Source organism: Panthera tigris, chromosome A1 (genome assembly GCF_018350195.1).
Source record: "Panthera tigris isolate Pti1 chromosome A1, P.tigris_Pti1_mat1.1, whole genome shotgun sequence".
In the NCBI taxonomy this organism is placed as follows: Eukaryota; Metazoa; Chordata; class Mammalia; order Carnivora; family Felidae; genus Panthera; species Panthera tigris.
In genome coordinates, this window is record NC_056660.1 from 179,380,583 (window position 1) to 179,402,906 (window position 22,324).

The 22,324-nt window shown below is 45.2% G+C and overlaps 1 protein-coding gene across 2 annotated transcripts in view; it reads left to right on the forward strand.

Moving 5' to 3' along the window:
* The window catches only part of SLIT3 (slit guidance ligand 3), a 595,815-nt gene extending 583,380 nt beyond the window's left edge, over window positions 1-12,435 (forward strand). For both annotated transcript variants that reach the window (XM_042992684.1, XM_042992687.1), the window contains exons 33-37: window positions 3,464-3,618; window positions 4,765-5,050; window positions 5,857-6,065; window positions 7,797-8,807; window positions 11,548-12,435. In XM_042992684.1, coding sequence (XP_042848618.1) covers window positions 3,464-3,618; window positions 4,765-5,050; window positions 5,857-6,065; window positions 7,797-8,032 — 886 coding nt within the window. In that variant the 3' untranslated portion in view covers window positions 8,033-8,807; window positions 11,548-12,435. The remainder of the gene's footprint in view (window positions 1-3,463; window positions 3,619-4,764; window positions 5,051-5,856; window positions 6,066-7,796; window positions 8,808-11,547) is intronic.
* The last annotated feature ends 9,889 nt before the right edge of the window (window positions 12,436-22,324 follow it).

Here is a 22,324-nt window from a genome sequence, read left to right on the forward strand (position 1 = left end):
CTGGGAAAGACTCTCAGAGCCCCACTGAGTCTTCCCTGTAATCCCCAAATCTCTCTCCAGGAGACAAATTAGGAGGCTTGGAACCACAGTGGGATCATTTCTTTTAGAGTTAATAGCAGGTGGTTTGGGTTGGAGTTTTTTGTTTTGTTTTGTTTTTTTACCCCAATCTTTTCTCTTATAGCAGCAGAGTCATTTTTCTCGTTATATACTTCAAAGGCCAAGATTTAAAAGGTGGGGGGAGGCGGGGAAGTAGGTAGAAATGGAGCCATCCTGATTTGTTAGATGGCGGTGAGAAATCACAGCCTGCAGTCCCCTCCAGGGACCTACAGTGTGAAAACCATTGGCTTTAGCATCATTTCCAGGAGACCCTAATAAAGATGTGCCAGGAAGGCAACCTGTCAACCCATGAGCACCTACTGGCGTGGGTTATGGGAGGTTTAGATTTGGAATCCATACTGACTTTGAACCTCAGTTCCGCCACTTCTAGCAATGTGGCCTTGGTCAAGTTACTTAGGTTCCCTCTCTGTAAAATGTGGCTCTCATGAGTGCCTTCCTCAGAGATGGTTATGAGCCAGTGGAAGCAGACAGAAACCCAAAGCCCTGGGCATCTGGAAGGTTGAGAATCAGTAGAAGAGTTCCTCCAGGTCCAGTAACCTGCTCCCCAACTTCGTCTCTCCTGCCACACCCAGCTCCTCCAAGCCCAGGATCAGGGTGGAAGAAATCATCATTCCACCTTTGAGTGCTTGCCAGGTGTCAGGGGCCCTGTGTTGTCAATCAGAACTCAGGTCAACATCATCACCAACCCCATAGCATGTAAGTGGGCTTGCCAAGAGTCCCTCAGCTGGAGGACCCAGTGTGATACCAGATCTCTCCAACTCCTGAGCACGAACTAGCTGAAGGGTATAGCTGGAGGAAGGGACCTGCCTTATGGGAATCAAGAGAGGCTCTCCACACAGCCAAGTGGCTAGGGCACTGAGGAGCCTAGCACTTAACTGGGGGCAGGAAGGGTGGTCTCACAGTCCTCTCTGCTCCTGCGGCTCCTGCCAAACCACTGTCTCCAGGCTGGGACCCTCCATGGAGGAGCACCAGGGCCTGGACCAGCGCATGGAGTGCAGGAAGGAAAAAAGGAACAGACTTGGAGCAAGTGGCCAGGAAGGGGTTAGTGGTATGTGTTTGCTCACTGTGTCTGTGGGTGTTTATAATGGGATAGCGGCTGCCTCAGACTCCCTGAATTTTAATATTGGAAGGGAATGCCAAGACCACCCACCCAGAGCTGCAGCCTCTCTACAACTCCTCTCTAACAGGTGGCTGCTCAGCATTAGTTACACACTTCAGGGGAGGGGGAGCTCTTTCAGGACAGCATCAATTTACCAAATGGTTTAGGGATACAGCTGCATGTTCTTGCATGTATGTTTAAAAAACTGTGTTAGGGCTCAAGGTCAGAGTTTGTGGTCTCTGCACACCAGCCCTCATTCCCCCACTGACACCATCATCAACTCATCTGCAGGAACACAGGTCTCTGCCTTATCCTCAGCTCACTACTTAGAGTAGCTGGAAGCTACTGAAATAGAACAGCTCCATCTTCTATGGCTTCTTGGCTCCCCATCACAAATGAGATCCTCCAATGGACTCTTAGCTATCACTCCACCCCCCACTGCCCTATTTCTTGACCTGACCTGACACTACTATGTTGGTGGTTTGATTTAAAGGAAAGGCTAAGGAAATGTGGGCTCGTGATGGTACATGTCTGTACTGTTTGCCACTGGTCTCGGTGGGCGAGTAGGTGGATGGATGAGAGACAAGTGATTGGAAGGATAGATGATGGTTGGATGATAGGTAGATGGGAGAGTAAGAAAGTTCATGATGGGTTTGGGAAGGTCTTGGGCTCCTGCATGCCCCCTTCCACCAGCACTTTCTCCCAGAGATCAGCACAAGAGCAGGAGTCAGGAGGTTTGCAGGCAATGGTCGGTCTTATCGTCGTTAATACTCTGACACTAGTGATAATGGGTCACATTTTCTCAATAATTTATAGTGTAAATTACAAAATCTTGAAAGGACTTTCAAGTACCTCCTCTGATTCGATCATTGCAGTAATTCTGTCAGGTTGTTCTCCCCCTTTTACAGATGAGAAGACCGGAAACCCAGAGGGGTTCTGTTTCTGAGTGGCCACACTCGCTGAGTGGCCACACCCACTGAAAAAGGGGCTAGGACAGACTCCATGCTTTCTCCACCCCACCCCAATTTATCCTCTCTTCTCCCAAGCATTTCTCTCACCTCTTGGCTGAGATTTCTAACTCCAGGTCAGTCGTTGAAGCTGTCCCTGCCTCCCAGGTAATCGGTGCCACCTCTGGCATAGGATCCTCTTGTTGGATCCAACTTACTGGGGATTTGCCAGGGAGAACTCAAGGGGAGAAGGAGCCTCCATATTCACCACCCACATTTGAATGGTTAAGACAGAGTTCAGCGTCCTTCTCAGAGAGCCATTTTCAGGGAAGGAATACCATATCCCCCAATACCTATCACCTGCGCTCACTTCTCTCTCCCAGGCCCAGCCGAGGATCAAGTAGTGGAAAGAGCAGAACTTTATGGAGTCAAATGTTTTGCCTATGAATTCTGTCTCTGGAACATACTAGCTGGATGACCTCAGACAAACCCCTTAACCTCTCTGGGCCTCAGTCATCTTAGCTGTGAAATGGGATATCTGACACTACTTCATAGAATGATGGTGAGGCTCAAATAATAGCAGAGAACCATTTAGCCCTGTGCCTAGCTCTTGTGTCTCATAAGCCCTTGGTGACTGCCTGCTGGTACTGAGGGAGGTGATGGGAAACGGGCATGCATGTGGGCTTTGATGCTAGATGCACCTCAGTGTACATCCCTAGCCTATGGCTTATTAGTTGTGGGGACTTAGGAACATTATTTAACCTCCCTGAATTTCTGTTTCCTCGTTTCTATAATTCTGTAAACACGTGAAGCAGTGTTGTGTGGTAATATTAATCCAAATATGGCGTGCATACTTCTGATGGTGCATGAGACGAATTTAGGTGGGACAAAGACACTGGTGACATTTTAACTGAGAGATCACTCTTTTCATATGTACTAGGAAAAATATATACATCATACTGAAATAGTCTTTTTGTGGACAGTATTCCTTCCAAGAACGTTGGCCTTATTATATCCTTACTGGTGTTTAAGGGGGAAATGGAGCAACTGAAGAAAAATTTAATGAAATAATGGTTCCAGTGGCATGCAGTAGAGCAAAAATTGAGAAGGTGGTCGGAGGATGGAGTTTGCTTACCTCTGTAAAACACTGGAAAGGAATGTAAACCAATAATGATAACCATGAACCACTTGTGCTTCATGGTTGGCCAAGTTCAAATGCTAGCCACGTTCACAGCCCAGGGCCTGGCTACAGAAAGCATAAAGCAAACCCTCTGATTCTCACCCCTTTTCTCTTGCCCAGTGTGGAGACAGTGAATGACGGACAGTTTCACAGTGTGGAGCTGGTGATGCTAAATCAGACCCTGAACTTGGTGGTGGATAAAGGAGCCCCGAAGAGCCTGGGAAAGCTCCAGAAGCAGCCGGCAGTAGGCATCAACAGCCCCCTCTACCTCGGAGGTAAGGCTTTTCTCCCCTCCCATCCCCACCACCTACACCCCCCACCTATGCTCAGGTACCCACACCCAGGCCCACTGGCTGGGGTTCCCCTGCTCTCAGCATCCACTGCCAAAACAAATGACATAAGGCTTCTTGGAGGAAGTGGCAAGTAAGCCAGATCGTGGGGAGGAGGAGAGGAGAGAAGACAGGGCTCCTTCTGGGAAGCACAAGTGGTTCGGGAATGATGGTGGGAAGAGGCAAAGATGGAATGGGGAGGGAGGAAATAGAGACAGAGTCCAAGCCCCATGATCTGCAGGGGTCATGTTCCCTCTGTTCTGCCACCATGTCAGACACTGGGAGGCTCAGGTGATGCATGTAGAACATGTTTGAGATTAAAGTCATATAAAGGCCAAAAAGAAGTAGCCACCTGTCTGGCAGAGCCTAGACCTGAAGTGCAGCCCCAGGACCTGTAGATGTCAAAGGGTTATGTGCAAAAAAAAAAAAAAGTCACCAGAGCAGCTTGTTCAGCACAGAGATTCCCAAGACATCCCTGCCAAGGAGCCCAGGAATCTGTATTAACAGCCAGTCCAGGTGCCAGGGGTCCAGGGAAAGCCTTCAGTCAAGGGCAGTCCCAGAAGGGACACAGTTTGTCCCCCTGTGAAGACCCCCAAGGTTCCACAGATCAAGGCTGCTTGCCCAAACCCCTTCTCTCCCAAACTCTAGCTCTCCAGCCTGGTGCTGTGCAGGGCTAGGACAAGGGATGGGGACAGGAGGACCTGGTGGGAACAGTAGAGGAATGGGAGGCACCATCCCTTCCCTGCCTAGAGGGTGGGCCTCCTCCATCCAGCTAGTTGTGGCCCTGTGACTAGCCAGCTCATCTTTTTTTCTAGACAAGCCCAAAATAGAGATTTTAGAAATTTTCTATATTTAAAAGGTTGGCAACAAATTCACATTTTTAAGAGTCAAAGTGTAGGAAAAAGGACACAAGTCCTTCTGTGGACAAGGTCCCAGGTTTTGGGTCCATTCCCTCCATCTGAACATCGGAGGCCCAGAGCTGTGAGCACTTAACTGTGAGCATGTAGAGACCTCCTCCTTGCTCTGAGGGGAAGTCTGGGCTGGTGGGCAAGGGAGGGTCTTCAGGCGGCTGTGCTGGCGCCCCTCCCCCAGGCATCCCCACCTCTACGGGCCTCTCAGCCCTGCGCCAGGGCACGGACCGGCCGCTGGGCGGCTTCCATGGCTGCATCCACGAGGTACGCATCAACAACGAGTTGCAAGACTTCAAGGCCCTCCCACCGCAGTCCCTGGGGGTCTCACCAGGCTGCAAGTCCTGCACTGTGTGCAAGCACGGCCTGTGTCGCTCCGTGGAGAAGGACAGCGTGGTGTGCGAGTGCCACTCGGGCTGGACCGGCCCGCTGTGCGACCAGGAGGCCCGCGACCCCTGCCTGGGCCACAGGTCAGTGTCCTGAGAGCCTAGACTCCCTGCCTGGATTCAGTCCCTCCCCCCACCCCTTCCCCACCCAAGAAGCGGCACCGATAAAAGCTGGAGGAATTGTCAGACTGTCCACAGGTCCTGCTTAAGAGGTCAGGAGCTTACACAGCCAAACAGCAGGTCCCACTTAGATACCTCAGTGTGTGAGGACCTTGCTGAGAACACCAGTCTCTGGCAAGTGACCCTTTAGAACCTGTCCAGAGCCATAGCACATACCTACATGACTCTGGGCAGATGCAGCCCCATGAGCATTTGGCTTGGCAAGTGGAATGAGGGTGAATTTCAGCCTCAACTTCTCTATCTAGGAGATGTGGATAAGACTGTCTTCTACATAGAAGCAGCAGAAGAGAGGTGATTGTAGAAAATAAGAATGATGCCAGGTATACAGCACTTAGTCCCATGCCTGGCACCGTTGATGATGGTGTTGGTAATAGTTCCATTGCTATCAGTTAAGATAGGGCAATTAAAATGTTCTGAGCTGTGACCTGCCGCTTGGATATGTGAGTTCTAATGCCTAGAGAACAGCAAGCCAGCCTCATGGTCACAGCTGGCAGTGGAGTTTGGGTGATGTGAGCCTCCAGCTGTGGCAGAGTAAGACAAGACTGCTGCTCAGATGCTGGGCTAGCAGAGGACAGACCATGGGATGGAGAAGACCTAAGGTTCCACAGCTCTGGGCCTGCTGGTCAGAGCCTGGTCCCTGGCTGGGCTGGACAGAGAAAGCCTCCAGCAGCACCGTCTCTGCCCCTTCTCATTCTCTCCTCTGCCAACAGTTGCAGCCATGGGAAATGTGTGGCAACCGGGACCTCGTATGTGTGCAAGTGTGCAGAGGGCTACGGGGGGCCCACGTGTGACCACAAGAACGACTCCACCAACGCCTGCTTGGCCTTCAAGTGTCACCAGGGGCAGTGCCACATCTCAGATCGAGGGGAGCCCTACTGTCTGTGCCAGTCTGGCTTTAGTGGGGAGCACTGCGAGCAAGGTGGGTCTACTGTGTGCCCAGGAGGGGGAACCAGAGAATGGTGGAGGGGTCAGAACTGGACCCCAGAGCCAGACTGAAGTTTGAATTCTGGCTGTGCCACCTGGAGGCTGCATGACCTTTGTCAGCTGCTTTCTAGAAAAGCCTCTGTTCTTTCATTTTGAAAATGGGGGCAATACCCTACATTGCTGCAGCAGTTGTCTATTGCTCTGTAACAAATTAGCCCCCCAACACAGCAGTTCAAACCCTCCTTACTCTCTTCCCCTCCCCCAGCCCCTGTAGTGCATTTAAAAAATTTTTTTAATGTTTAAGAGGGAGAAACAGAATGCAGGTGGGGGAGGGGCAGAGAGAGAGGGACACACAGAATCCGAAGCAGGCCCCAAGCCCTGAGCTTTCAGCACAGAGCCTGAGGTAGGCTCAAACCCACAAATCATGAGATGATGACCTGAGCCAAAGTTGGATGGTTAAACAACTGAGCCACCCAGGCACCCCTGTAGTGTGCTAATATTGAAGTAAACAGGAAAATTAAGACTAGATTGTATTAGAATTCAAATCCACCTCCCCACAGGGGGTTATTTTCCTGCGTGGAAACTGAAGTCTTCCTCCCTGCCACTGGATTCCTAGGCAGACCACCTTGTCTCTAAGGGACGCTCACATTTATATCTAATTGAAATACTATTCAACCAAAACTGATGTTTTTATAATTTTTATTAAATATTTTGAAACATGATTTACAGAAAAATTGCCAGAATATGAAGAGCTCCCACCTTCCCTTCACCAGATTGCCCAATTAACATGTTGCCACATCTGGTCTCTCGCCAACCACATTCATACACTCGTACACTCATTATCTTGTAACAATCTCATAATTTAGAAGAATTATATCAAGCTTAACAAAATTCATTAAAATGCATAAAGCCCTTTCTCACTCACAGTCTCCTCTGAGGCTCATAAGCTGTGAGGCATAGGAAGGACAGGGAAATGTATCACCATTTCCAGACAAGGAGACAGGCTCAGGGATAGTGAGGGTCTGGCTGATGGCCAAAGCCAAACTCTAAGCTCAGTACGGTCTTCCTCAGTGCCTTGCTGCAGCCCTCCTCCCAATGTCGTAGGGACAGTGCAGTCAGAAGATGAAAATCCAAGCAGATCTCACCTCCAGCAGCACTTTCCAGAGCCACATCCCTGGGCTGCAGCAGGCTGTTTGCCACGTACTGTTCCTATAGAGCATCCACCTCTGTTTATCATTACTTATTCTGTCATCGCTGAAGTGAACAGACCTAGATGCTGCACCAGTGGGGACTGGGGCAAACCAGACACTTCCTGGTTTTCTGTGAAGCCAGAAATCCCAATATTTAATCTCCTGGGGTTTTTAATGGTGACATTTAGCTCAGTTTCTAAGTCTAGGTGGCACATCAAAACTGAGGCACAGCAGTTAGCCCACCATCTACTACTTTGCCACATCGAGTTTGGTCTTGGAGTTCCTTGAAGGAAAGGATGGGGCTTGTTTTTGTCACCATTAGATCCTCAGGGCTTAGTCATAAATCCGGTAGAGAGCCTGGCCCAGGAAAGGCCTTCATAGTTGTGGAATCATTGGGCAGTTAACAGGTGGGAGACAGAGGGATGAGTGAAGACGTTCAAATGGTCTTTACACCTCAAACAGCCTACCCAGGAACTGGCCCTGGCCTGTCGTCAATGCCACCAATGCCCTGACCTTACCTTTTCTACCCTCTGCAGAGAGCCTGTGCCTGGGGGAGGTAGTCCGAGAGGTGATCCGCCGCCAGAAAGGCTATGCGTCTTGCGCCACAGCCTCCAAAGTGCCCGTGATGGAGTGTCGTGGGGGCTGTGGGCTGCAGTGCTGCCGGCCCACCCGCAGCAAGCGGCGGAAATACGTCTTCCAGTGCACAGACGGCTCCTCGTTTGTGGAAGAGGTGGAGAGACACTTGGAGTGTGGCTGCCGCGCATGTTCCTAAGGCCCTCTGCCCCCCCACCTCTCAGACTTCAGCTTCGTGGGGCTGCGACAGCCACGTGGGACCCCCCTCGAGACTCGAGGTGAAGAAGTGGATGCTGGAGAGGAAGCAGAAGAAGAGAATATTAAGTATATTGTAAAATAAACAAAAAATAGAACTTATTTTTATTATGGAAAGTGACTATTTTCATCTTTTATTATATAAATATATCACACCGTCTGAGTATATGTACCATATAGTGAGTTATTTTTACCAAGTCTTGTGTATTTGTCGTGTTTTTATAAACCGCTGTTAAAAATTTTAAGAAAAAAAAGACTAATAAAAATGTTTTAAAACAAAAGGATAAGAATAAAGAAGTGATAGCCTGTCCGAGGAAGAAGGAAGTTTTTAATGTGATGAAACAGTATCATGGCAGCAGAGATACCAAGACCTGCTTACTGAGCTCAGGAAAAGGAATGATAAGAGGAAGAGAAGGAAAAGATTTTTCTTTGTTTCTTCTTATCTTTAATGACTGTTTTCTCTTCCCTAAAAGCACCCAGCTTTTAAGTCCTGTTTGCTGAGGCCCATCCTTCCAGGACAAGCTTTTGCACCCCGGCCACATCAGACTCGCGGTTGCCGCCCCCATCTGCCCCAGGCCACCAGCGGGGTCTGGGCCCTCTTCTCCCTCCAGGCTGGCCCTGGCTTCCACCACAGGGCTATCCGAAACTCTGCCACAGCCTTCATCTGAGCCTGTTTTGCCAAATTTTAAAACACCGCCTCTTTTCCTGACCCTCTCCAGGTGAGTCAAGGGAAGAAGGGATTATGTGGTCTCCTCAGGCCCCAACCACTGGTCCTTCCTTTGGAAAGTTGTGCACCGTCCTCTTCCCTCCAATGTCCCACGAATTTCACATTAGAATGCAGTACTGGGAGAGCAGGCAGCCAGGAGCCCAGCCTGCCCACAGCCTGGGTACAAGTCCGACTCTGGAAAGTTCTTGGGGGATCTTCCTATGGGAAGCACAAGCCTCTGCCACCAGATCCTCCAGACCACCGTCATATTGATGACAAGTCCTTGCCCATCTGCAACACTTCCCAACACATATCCATACCGCACCTTATTTTATCCATGCAACCCCTGCCCCCATGAGAAGGGTAAAGCCGTTTAGCCCCATTTCACAGACAAGGAAACCAAAGCCTCTCTCAAACTCTGTGTCTTGTCTTAAGCCACATATCTGATAAGTAGAAGAGCCAGACTCAAAAGTTCTAGATTCCTTCTCCAGAATGGTGTAAACAGGAGAAATTCAGGTAGTTTAAGTTCATGAGACAAGCCCTACCAGGAGAAGAAAGTAGATATTCTCTACTGCTATTCTTCCTGCTCATGTCCATTCCTTGTTCTGTTCCCCCAGTATCCAAAGTTTCTAAACAGAGTTCTAGGAGAGCAAAGGCATACCTCCTGATGGAGACTTGCCCTGGCCTCTCTCCCTACTCAGTCTAGTGCAGAGGGCTCCAGGGCTCAGCTGCCCATCTCTCACTCATCCCTCCTTTCCCCTGGGAGCCTCCCTTGCAGAAGTGTCAGGGAGGAGAGTGTGGGGCTCAAAGGACCTTCCAGCATTGAGTGGCCTCAGAGGAGCCTAGTGGTTCTGTGAGTACCAACAGTGGGCCAAAGGCTCCAAAAATCAGGAGGGAAAAAGAAAAGATGGAAGAGCACAAGGCAAGTGGCAAATAAGGAGGGAAGGAGGAAGAGAGAAGGGGTGGGGAGGGAGGGAAGGAAGGAAGAGAGGGAGAAATTAAATGGAAGAACTTACTTAAAAATATGCATACTTAGATTATATTCCAGGTACTTAGTGTACCTCATGATGGATTTGTTTCAAATAGTAATAGATTCACTTAGTATTTACTACATTATACATCAGATACCATTCTATATTATATACACACACACACACACACATATATAGGTATATGTGTGTATATGTATATAATATTCATTTAATTTTCAAAACAACCCTGCAAAGACATTACTAACCCATTTTCCAGTTGAATAAGTTGAGGCACAGAGAAGTTCAGGAACTTGCACAAGAGCAGGCACCTAATAAACTGTAGAACCAGGATTTAGGCCCAGGTAGCCTAACTCCACAACTTACTCCTCACGGGAAAGAAACATCTGCCTTTAAGAATCCTACAATCCAGGGCAAAAACAATCATGGGACAACTGCTTTATTATAGGAGTTCCCTGATGGCAATATGAACAGGGGAAGTGGATGTCCAGAGTTGGAAGTCTCCAATTCTGGATCTTTAAGGATGAATAGGAGTTTGCCAGGGGGTTGAGAAAGGGAGTTAATCGCCCAGGGCATAGCCTGTTAAAAAGCAGTGAAACAGGAAAAGACCCGGTATGTCGGGAACAGTCAGAGGTCGGGGGGGGGGGGGGGGGGGGGGGGGGGGGGGGAGCAGGAGGGTGGGATGCTCACTGGGGAATAGGAGTCAGTGGGGAAGATGTAAAGGCAGAGGTTCAACCACTAAGAGCCACGTGTGGCGAGCTAGAATGCAGGGACCCAGCCGGGTTTTTGAGCAGGGGGAAGGTAAGACATGCTGTGTTTTAGGAAGAGAACTGGGGGCAAAGTCAAGACAGGCTTGGGAGAGACAGGGCTTCACCACCCAGAACGGCTTGGGGGCTCCCAGTTGTTCAGTTTCTTGTGGCTAAACAATGCCGATTTCCAGGTGGGTCCCCAGAGTCTTCGTGGTAGCTCAAAAGTCCTGAGATCTGCCCAACACCCCTCCCTATCCCTCATGCTCTGCCAGCCCACCCCACCCAGGCAGGTAAACCCTAGGCTTATTCTACCACCAATACTCCTAGCTGGCCTCTCTCCACATGACATAAAGCCCACTCAGCCTGCCATCTTGAGAGCCCACCCCAGGGTCACTGACTTCTCCGGGAGGACTCACCAGGCTGCAAGCTTTCCCTCTGGCTCCCCCAATGAACCCAAGTCCTGCCTCTGTCAATCATGCCCCGGGCCCAATCCTGAATCCAGCAGCAGTCAGCCACAAAGGACCAGGTTCTTAGTGTAGCTTGAGGGGATTTTGAGTCTTCCCCTTAGTTTTGGAAACCCTGACTTTATTAAATGCCTAAACAATATCATTAAGAAAATTGTCCCCAAAAGGAAGTTTTTCTAACAAATAGAGATTAAAACTCTTATTTCAATGGCCAAATTCTAGAAACAAAGTCCCAGAGGGCAAGAAACATTTAGTGAGGTAATTTGCATGCTTAAAAGTATGGTTCAGTGTTTGTGTGTGGATACGTACACATGTGAAAAGGGGGGTTAGGCTCTGTTTCGCCCTGAGCAGGAATCAGGCAAAGGAAAAGGGAGAATCCCTTTGACTCAACCAAGAGATCCTAAAATGGCTGATGAAATGATGTATTTAAAAGTTATTTGTAAAGTGTAAACTAAAAACCTTTAATGTAAGATGTTATTACCATTGTTGTTGCTGCTATTGACATGCCAACAGGCTCCATGTAGAAGATGGCTTTGCCTTTTCAATTTCAGAAAGGAACCGGAGTCTGACACTTCAGAAAGAGGACAAGGAAGAGGGGGCAAGGAAGGGGAAAGAGATTACCTAAAGCCAGAGAATGAGAGGTAATCCCCCAGAATGACCCTTAGGAACCCAGGAGTGGCCAGGATGGGGCTGGAGCTAACCTTGCCTTCCACCATATACAAAGCTACTTTGAACCCTAAGGCCAAGCAGCCACCCATTGACTTTGCTGTAAGAAGCCCCTAGCATAAATGGGCTTGCCCCTCAAAATTTACAGGGTCTCAGTATTAAAGCTGAAGGAACCTGAGGGAATCCCTGATGAGTGATAAACCTGAGAATCAGAGAAATGGAAGGTCTAAACCAGAGACCAAGGTCATCGAACAAATTAACACCAGAAACAAGAAGAGACCCTGGTGTCTACCCAGGCCATCATTCTTCTTGCTACTCCACCATGGGCATCCAGGAAGACTGAAATTTGAGAAAGACCCTGTAATACCTTCTAGGTGGCCAGGAAAGTACCCCCCCCCCCCAAACCCTTCCCAGACAGTGCACTCAGATGTCTGGGAAGCTGGGGCATGGCATGGTTTGGTGACACTTACCCATATATTCTAGTCTGGATTAGTGCCAAAGGAAATGCTTGGGGAAAGTTGGTGAAAGATGCCAGCTACCAGAGAAGCAAAGACAGAATTGGGCATTTGGCAAAGCTTATTTCTCTAACCCAACAATAGATTCTAAGAGGAAAATTTTTTAACATGTTTTTAAAAACAATGCTATAGTGCCACTTCACCGCTATGGGATAAATAATGTACATTTTTTATGCAACAGACTGTCATATTCTGATGTCATTGAAATAAATGGATGAGTCACAGGAGAGCCTTCAGATGCTCTTGTGAATACCAGAAGTTCAGCCCTACTCCCTGGTGTGTGTTTTATTTTTACTGCTGACCTTCACTCCCTGGGGCAAAGATTACTGTAATTCATGGGGTTTGGGCAAGTCTGGTGTGGAGTTAGTGAAAACAGTTGGTTTCTTGAAGCATGAAGTGGGGAAAAAGAGATCCAGAGTTCCCAAGAGACATGGGAGAGAAGGCCCAACACATGGCTTAAAGTCTGCAGGGCATGTGATTTGTATGGTCACAGACTGCCAAGGGTCATGGGGAAAGATGCCACTCCAGTGCAGAGAACACTTATTAAGATGTGGAGGAAGATTTGTCCTGGGCACTCCAATGCCTAATTAAATCCCCTCCTTTATTCATTCTTTCTCAAGCATTTTCTGAACATCTATGTGCCCAGTACTGGTCTAGGCACTGAAGACTACACAAAAGATGATCAAGACAAAGTCCTTGTTCTCCTGGAGCTTAACTGTCAATCAACAAATAAGTAAAGATAATATCAGATAATATTAAAAAGTAGAGATGTACTGGTGGGTACTTTCCACAGTGAAGTCAAGGAAAGCCTCTGTGACAAATTGAGACGGGGGGTGGATGAAGTACCAAGAAATGGAAGGAGGAAGCCTGACCCCATAGTGCTCACTAGATAATCTGCCCTCACACAGGTGTATCCAAGGGAGGTAGAGAGCTTGAGCATCTTAGTAGGCCAGAGGTGATGACATGAGTGAGACAGCACTATGAGAGGGCTTTCAGGGGTGAGGGTGGAGACAGAACTCACCCTTCAGCCTCCCAGCCCTGGGACAACCTTGGGAGCCAATGGCCTTTCTAAATAAAGAATGTCATGGATCTAGAGGCCACTACCAACTGACTGAGGACCATTTCTGCTTCCCTAGAAGATAGACCTATATCTCCATGAAAAACACAATTAGGAAGCAAGACGCTGGTGGGCAGCAGATGCACCAAATATAGGAAAGGGCCCAGGCCTGTTGTTCCTGGGCCATAGCAAGCAGGGCCATACAGTCTGGAGGCCCTGAGTGTCTACCAAGATGCCCTTGATATTAGCTTCAAAGCTTTCGGCTTGAAAGAATCTGAAATGAAAGCGGGGAGATTTTGTGCTGACACATATTATGTCAGGCTGCCTGGGCATCTCTGCCAGAAGAAGCTGCTGGCCAGGAACCTACAGCTTCCACTCTCCAAGCTTAGACAAAACAGCCCCTCCTCCCAGGTTTGGGACCTATAGTTCTACTGATCTGTCATATTTCCCTTTTGTGTCAATTGCAGAGCTTCTCAACTGAGAGAGATATTGCCCCCAAGGAGACATTTGGTAATGTCTAGAGACATTTTATATTGTAGGACTAGGACAGGGGAGCTACTAGCATCTAGTGGGAGGCCACAGGTGCCACTAAACACCCTATGATGCCCAGAATGGCCTCCATAACAAAGAATTATCCTGCCAACATATCAACAGTCTTAAGACTGAGAAACTCTGGCTTGGACTAATCAGCTCCTTCCTGTAACACCTGAATGGAATTGTTTACAAAGAAAGAAGGGGGTAAAAAAAAAAGGGGGGGGGGGGAAGAAAGGGGCAAAAACGCTAAATAGGTAACAAATAGGCCTCCTCAGGGGAACATGGTCTGTTGGTGAGAATACATAGCAAGCTAGTGATGTATACTTGTATTTAAAACACAGTTATTGATGTGGGACCAAAACATTCCTGGCAATGAGGTACCACCATCATCCTTCCTTTGCCACTCTGTCCTTACCACTCAGTCACTGCAAATGGGTGAACAGTGGATTATGGATTTATTATGCTTAGGTGACACATAAAATATGGCAGAGCAGGGGACATGCACCTTTGGACCTGCTATAGGCAGAAAAATGAATAGGATTAATAAAAATGTTTTTTCTATTTCTTGGAACTCTATTCCTCAGCTGAGTCCCAGCAGGAAGAACAGCAAAGGTTATCAAATAAAGACTTGAGGACCATGGATGTGTCTGTGGAATGTCAAAGGTGAGCAAAGAAAGTGTGGGTCAAAAGGCTTAAGCAGCCCAACTTCAAGATGGGGCAGGGGATGTTGGGCCAACTCCCAGTAAGGATGATAGGATTAACTGGTTGTCAGAGTAACCTTGCTCACTCAGAGTAATCTTATAAATTGCTACAGGGATAGGACAGGCTCTCCATCCAACCAGAGCTCTGTAAATGGACCCTGTAAATATCCACATTTGCAGGAAGAGAGGAGGAGAGGCAATCCTTGAGAGCAGAGATAGGAGTAGGGTCTAGGTGATAAGAGCAGACCTCTGTCCAACTCCAGCTCATGGCCCTAGAAAGCTCCACATCTTCTCCCCTATCTTGCTGTTTGATTTTAGCAATATCAGTGTGAGATTCAGTTTGTCCTTCTAAAAAAACAAAGATGGCAATACTTGACATAATCAAGGCTCTGTAGATTACAAGTGGCAAAAAGCAATTCAAATTAACTTAAGCCACAAAAGGAATATGTAGGCTCAAGTCATTGGAAAATCTAAGATCATTCTCACTGAATCAGACAGAGATGTATGTATCCTGGAGCTCAATACAATCTCATAAGGGCTCCGGTCTCTTATGCATGCTTGGCTTTCTTCTGTATTGGCTTCATTCCCATGAAGGTCTCCCTAGAGAGTTGGCAAAGTGACTCTCAGCCACTGCACAATGAAAGCAGTACAAACTACTAATTTCAAGTCGAGAAGAAAAGGGCTTCTCTTTTCCAATAATCCCAAGAGACATCTCAGCAAAGTCACTGCCACTGACTGGCCTGGATTCAGGTAAATGTCCATCACTGAACCAGACATTATGGGCAAAACAATAAGACTTCTTGATTGGCCAAGCCTGTATCACATGATCATCCCTGGAGCCAAAAACAGGTAGTTGAAGGTGAGGACAGGTGTTTCCCCCAAAGAAAAGAAGTAATAGATACTAGGTGGGCAAAAATTGCAGATAATAATTACTCACAAGGAATTAGTTAGAAACTATGACAAGTTTCCAGTTCAAGATGGCAACACAGAAGGATCCTGAACTCATCTCTTCCCACAGACATAATAAATCTATAACTACATATGGAACAATTTCCACTGAGAGAAACCCAAAAATTACTTGACCCACTCCTTCACATTAGGTGAACATGAAAAAAACCCATATCCAAACAAGTAGAAGAGGCTGAGACACAATCTTACCATAAATTCTACCCCTTGGCACAGAGACCCACAATCAGGAGGAAAGTAACAACCTTGAGCTTCTCACTGAGGCGTGAAGGGTTTGAAATCCACATCTGGCACCCCAATTTTGAAGACCTGCACTTGAGGGGTGAGTCCCCAAAACATCTAGCTTTGAAAAGCATCAGGGCTCACATCTACAAGACCCATGAAGCTATAGCAAACTGAGAAATAGTTCTTAAAGGGCTCATGCCTGTAGACCCACCCACCCCAGAGCCCAGCACAGAGGCAGAAAAGTGACCAGTTTTTCTGTGTAAGAGACTTATGTTAAAGCATCAGCCTGAAGGGCAGACATCTGATTTAACACATGTAAGGGACCTACTGATATATTCTCCAAAGACAGAGGCCAGTAAGTACCATCTTTGCACTCTCCCTCTGCTTGCCTCCAAGTCACCAGTATCTACTGGAAAGGAGTTTATGCACCCATCTGGTACCCCAGTTCTGCGGCTATTGCCCAGGGAACAACTTGATCACCTGACTCTGCTGGCCAGTGGGGCTTTCACTCATGGGTCCCACAGGACTGTAACAAATGGAGAAAGAGTTCTTAACTGGCTACACACTAGGGCACAGTGGGAGGCAATAGACTGAGGCTCCCAATCTTTCTATGAAAGAGACCAATTAGCTTATCTTCATAGCTTTAGTCTCAAGGGCAAGCTTCTAATTAAACACACATCTAAGGGCTGACTATAGTCCTTCTACAGAGACATTGGAGGGCAGGTGCTCCAGACCACCATTGTCTCCCAGAAAGGAGCTGGTGCACATGTCTGGTGCCCTGTTTTTTTTGTGGCTACCACCCAGGGGATGATCCTCGATCACCTGACTCTGGTGGACAGCAGGGCTTACATTTGCAGTTCTATCAGTGCTGAAAGTAACAATCTGCCAACCGAGAATATTCTACCTGGCAAAGTTGTTCTTCAAAATTGGAGAAATAAAGTTTTCCAGACAAGCAAAAGCTAAAAGGAATTCATTATCACTAGACTGACTTTACAAAAAATGTTAAAGAGATTCTCCAAGTGGGAATGAAAGGGTACTAATTAGCTACAAGAAAACATATGAAAGTATAAATTTCATGGGAAGGATAAATATATGGAATTCCAAATAATGTGATGTTGTAAAGACGGTGGGTCAATCACTTATAAACCCAGCATGAAGGTTAAAAGACAAAAGTAATAGAAAACCTATAACTACAATAATTAATGGATACCCAAGATAAAAAATGTAAATTGTGATATCAAAGTGATAAAGATGGGAGCAGGGGGAGTAAAAATGTACAACTTTAGAATACATTCAAAATTTTTCAGTTTAGATTATAAATCACTTTATATAAATCTCATGGTAACCACAAAGCAAAACCTATAGTAGACAGACAAAATAAAGGAATCTAAGTATAACACTATAGAAAATCATCAAATCACAAAGGAAGGGAGCAAGAGAAGAAAGGAACTACACAACAGCCAGAAAACAAAAATGCCAATAGGCATCAATAATTACTTTACATATAAATGGACTAAATTATCTGATCAAAAGAATTTTTTTTATTCATTAAGCCACTCTATCTATACAGAGCACACACACAGTGCAGGGAATAGAAAAAGATATTCCGTACAAATGAAAACCAAGGGTTAGAGTAGCTACACTTTTATCAGACAAATTAGACTTTAATGCAAAGATTGTAATAAGACACAAAGAAGGTCATTACATATAATGAAAAGGGTAAATCAGACAAGGTAGAACATTTATAAATATTCTGCACAAAACACAGGAGATTTAAACATATAAGGTGAACATTAACAGACTTAGTGGGATAAAAAGTCAGCAATACAATAATGGTTGGGGGATTTAATACTTCACCTTCATCAATGGATGGATCATCCAGAGAGAAAAATCAGTAACATTGGCCTTAAATCACACATTAGACTAGATGGATCTGACAGACATATACAGAATATTCCATCCAAAAGCAACAGACTATACATTCTACTAAAGGACTTATGAAACATTCTTCAGGACAGGTCACAGTTTAGGCCACAAATCAAGTCTTAATAAGTTTAAAATACTGAAATCATATCAACCATCTTTTCTAACCACAATGGTACAAAACTAGAAATCAATTACAAGAAGAAAATTAGAAAATTCACAAATGTGGACATTAAGCAACATGCCACTGAACAACCCACAGGCCACATTATACAATCAATGGAGAAAATAGAAGACCTTCAAACAAATGAAATTAGAAATACAACATGCCAAGACTTAGGGATGCAGCAAAAGCAGTTCTAAGAGGGAAGCTCATGACAATAAATGTCTACATTAAGAAACAAGAGGGGGAGGGGCCATGATGGTGAAACAAGATGGAAGTCTTTTTTGCATCTCTCATCTCTGAGTTGCAGCCAGATCAACACTAAACCATCTTGCACACCTAGAAAACTGATTTGAGGATTAACACAACAATCTGCACAACCTGAACCACAGAACTCGGCAGGAACGCAACACCATGAACTGGGAGAGAGAGAAGCCACAGAGCGCAGGGAGTGGATTTTGCTTGCGGAGAGAGGAGGGAGATGGGGGAAAGTACAGGAAAAGCAGCACCTCCCCCCAAAACCAGCTAGAGAGAAAAAGTAAGAGTGGAAACAGCCACAAGGCAGGGGCTGAACAAAAAAGGGAGAAAGGAGGGGAAAGGAGGAGAAAGGAGGAGAAAGGAGGAGAAAGGAGAGGGTTTAAATTCCACGAAGACTCTATAAACAGGGGAAGTGCAGAACCTGGAACTCCACAGCTCAATACCTGGCAGCGCTCTGGTAGGAAGAACAAATCCCTGAAAGCAAAGTGTGAGATCCGAGAGGTCCTCGAGCCACATGGGGAGAGGCGGTTCCCCTGCTGGGAAGACATTTGGTAGAGGCAGTGCAGCCTCCCAAAGGCAAAAGTCCCAGTGGACCCCAGAGAATGGCCACATTCACTGGTGTTGGAGTGAGGACATTAAGGGTGAAGCCTGGCACCAGATGAGTGTTGTGATTTGCCGTAGTCCCTGAAACACCGCTGCTACACAATCACATGAACATTTTCTGGGGCAGGATGGTGCCTGGCCACAGTCTCTGGGCATCAGCAGCAGCACAGTCTCCCAAATGTTCCTGGGGGCGGGCCCGCACCTGGCCATTTCTCAGTAAGACCCTCCCCCAGAGGGTCAGAACAGGTCACAGTCCCTCAGAAGTGAGGTGTTGGGAAACGCAGCCTCATCTGAGATAAAAATCAGGAGGGAGGCGCCCCCTGGCAGCCTGAGGGCTTGGTTACAGTGTAGAAGAGGGGAGTGGATGGAAGCTGGAGACAAAGGAGTGGTGATTAATTGCCTGTCGGGAAGAGCATAGAGTCCATACTAGAGACTGGGTAGCTGGTTGACAATTTTCAAACCTCCGGCACATAAGCATACATGCCTACAGGCACCACAACAATCCACCCCAGTAAGTTAAGCAGCGCCACCTACTGGAGAACGGAGCTGTTACACTAAATCCCACCCAACTGGGTCAACCGCGATCTTGAGGAACACAAGTCTCTCTGCCTGCTTAGTTTATGGACTATAAAGTGCTTCATAGTTTGACTATGAAGGGGAAACCAGATGTAATTTCAATCATATTTGACTCTGTTTGCTGGTCCATCTGTTTTTTTCTTTTCTTATTCTTGAATACAGAAAGAGAAAATTTTTATTTTCCATTTTTATTAAAAATTTTTATCTACTATATTTTTTATTGTTTGTAAATTTTTTATATTCTATTTTATTTCCATTTCATTTATTCTATTTTATTCTACTCATTTTTTCAAATTTTCAAACGTTTTCCTTTTTTCCTTTTCTTATCTTGCCCTTTTTTCTCTAATCTATCAAGTTTCTTTCAACAACCAGACCAAAACACACCTAGGATCTAGCATCCTTTGATTTTTTGTGTTGTTTTTGTTTAACTTTTTTTTAACTTTATTAATTCCTTTTCTTCCTTCAAAATGACAAAAATGAAGGGATTCACCCCAAAAGAAAGAACAGGAATAAATGACAGCCAGGGACTTAACACAGATACAAGCAAGATGTTTTAACCAGAATTTAGAATCATGATAATAAGAATACTAGCTGGGATTAAAAATAGATTACAATCCCTTTCTGCGGAGATAAAAGAAGTAAAAGCTAATCAGGGTGAAATAAGAAATGCTATAGTTGAGCTACAGTCTTGATTGGATGCCACAGCAGCAAAGATGGATAAGGCAGAGCAGCAAATCAGCAATATAGAGGAAAAACTTATGGAGAACAATGAAACAGGAAAAAAACAAAGAGGGAGACTAAGGCAAAAAGAGAATGATATAAGAATTAGAGAATTCAGTGACTCATTAAAAAGGAATGACATCAGAATCACAGGGATCCCACAAGATGAAAAGAGAAAAAAAGGGGTAGAAGGTTTATGTGAGCAAATCATGGTGGGAAACTTTCCTAACCTGGGGAAAGACACAGTCATCAAAATCCAGGAAGCACAAAGAACTTCCATTAGATTCAACAAAAAACAACCATCAACAAGGCATATCATAGTCAAATTCATGAAACACTCAGGCAAGGAAAGAATCATAAAAGCCGCAAAGGAAAAAAGTCCTTAGCCTACAAGGGAAGACAAATCATGTTTGCAGCATACCTATCCACAAAAACTTGGCAGGCCAGAAAGGAGTGGCAAAATATATTCAATGTTCTGAATTGGGAAAATATACAGCCGAGAATTCTTTATCCAGCAAGGCTGTCATTCAAAATAGAAAGAGAGATATAAAGTTTCTGAGATAGACAAAAATTAAATTAAAGGATTTTGTGACTACCAAACCAGCCCTACAAGAAATTTTAAGGAGGACTCTCTGAGGGGAGGAAAAAAAAAACAAAACAGAAATAAAAACAAAAAGACCAAAAGCAACAAAGACTAGAAAGGACCAGACAACACCACCAGAAACTCCAACTCTACAGGCAACATAATGGCAATAAATTCATAGCTTTCAGTACTCACTCTAAATGTCAATGGACTAAACACTCCAATCAAAAGAGTAACAGAATGGATAAAAAAACAAGATCTATCTATATGCTGTTTACAAGAGACCCATTTTAGACCTAAAGACACCTTCAGATTGAAAAGGGGATGGAGAACCATCTATCTGGCTAATGATTACCAAAAGAAAGCCATAGCAGCCATACTTATATCAGACAATCCAGATTTTAAAATAAAGACTGTAACAAGAGATTAATAAGGGCATTATGTCATAATTAAGGGGTCTATCCACCAAGAAGATTTAACAATTGTAAACATTTATGCTCCAAATGTGATACACCCAAATTTATAAATCAGTTAATCACAAATATAAACTCATTGATAATACTACTATAATAGTAGGGGACTTGAACACCCCACTTACAGCAATGGACAGATCTTCTAAACAGAAAATCAACAAGGAAACAATGGCTTTGAATGACACATTGGACTGGATAAACTTAACAGATATACACAGAACATTTCATCCTAAAGCAGTGGAATACACATTCTTCTTCAATGCACATGGAACCTTCTCCAGATTAGATCACATACTGGGACACAAATCAGCCCTCAACAAGTACAAAAAGATACAGATCATACCATGCATGTTTTCAGACCACAGTGCTATGAACCACAAGAAAAAATTTGGAAAGATAACAAATACTTAGAAACTAAAGAACATCCTACTAAAGAATGAATGAGCTAACCAAGAAGTTAAAGAAGAAATTAAGAAGTACATGGAAGCCAATGAAAATGATAACACCACAGCCCAAAACCTCTGGGACACAGCAAAGACACTCATAAGAGGGAAGTATATAGCAATCCAGGCTTTCCTGAAGAAGGAAGAAAGATTTCAGATACACAACCTAACCTTATGCCTTAAGGAGATGGCAAAAGAACAGCAGATAAAACCTAAAACGAGAAGAAGGCAGAAATAATAAAGGTTAGAACATAAATCAATGCTATCAAAACCAAAAAAAAAAAAAAAAACCCACCCCAAAAACAAACAAAACAGTAGAACATATCAATGAAACCAGAAGCTGATTCTCTGAAAGAATTAACAAAACTGATAAACCACTAGCCAGTTTGATCAAAAAGAAAAAGGAAATGACCCAAATAAATAAAATCAAGAATGAAAGAGCAGAGATCACAACCAACACAGCAGAAATACAAACAATAAGAGAATATTATGAGCAACGCTACACCAATAAAATGGGCAAATTCCTAGAAACATAAAGTACCCAAACTAAAACAGGAAGAAACAGAAAATTTGAACAGACCCATAACCAGTAAAGAAATTGAATTAGTAATCAAAAATCTCCCAAAAATACAGGAGTCCAGGGCCAGATGACTTTCCAGGGGAATTCTATCAAACATTTAAGGAAGAGTTAACACCTATTCTCTTGAAGCTGTTCCAAAAAATATAAATGGAAGGAAAACTCCCAAACTCATTCTATGAAGCCAGCATTACCTTGATTCCAAAACCAGACAAAGACCCCAATAAAAAGGAGAACTACAGACCAATTTCCCTGATGAACATGGATACAAAAATCTTCAACAAGATACTAGCTAACTGGATCCAACAATACATTAAAAGAATTATTCACCATGACCAGTGGGAT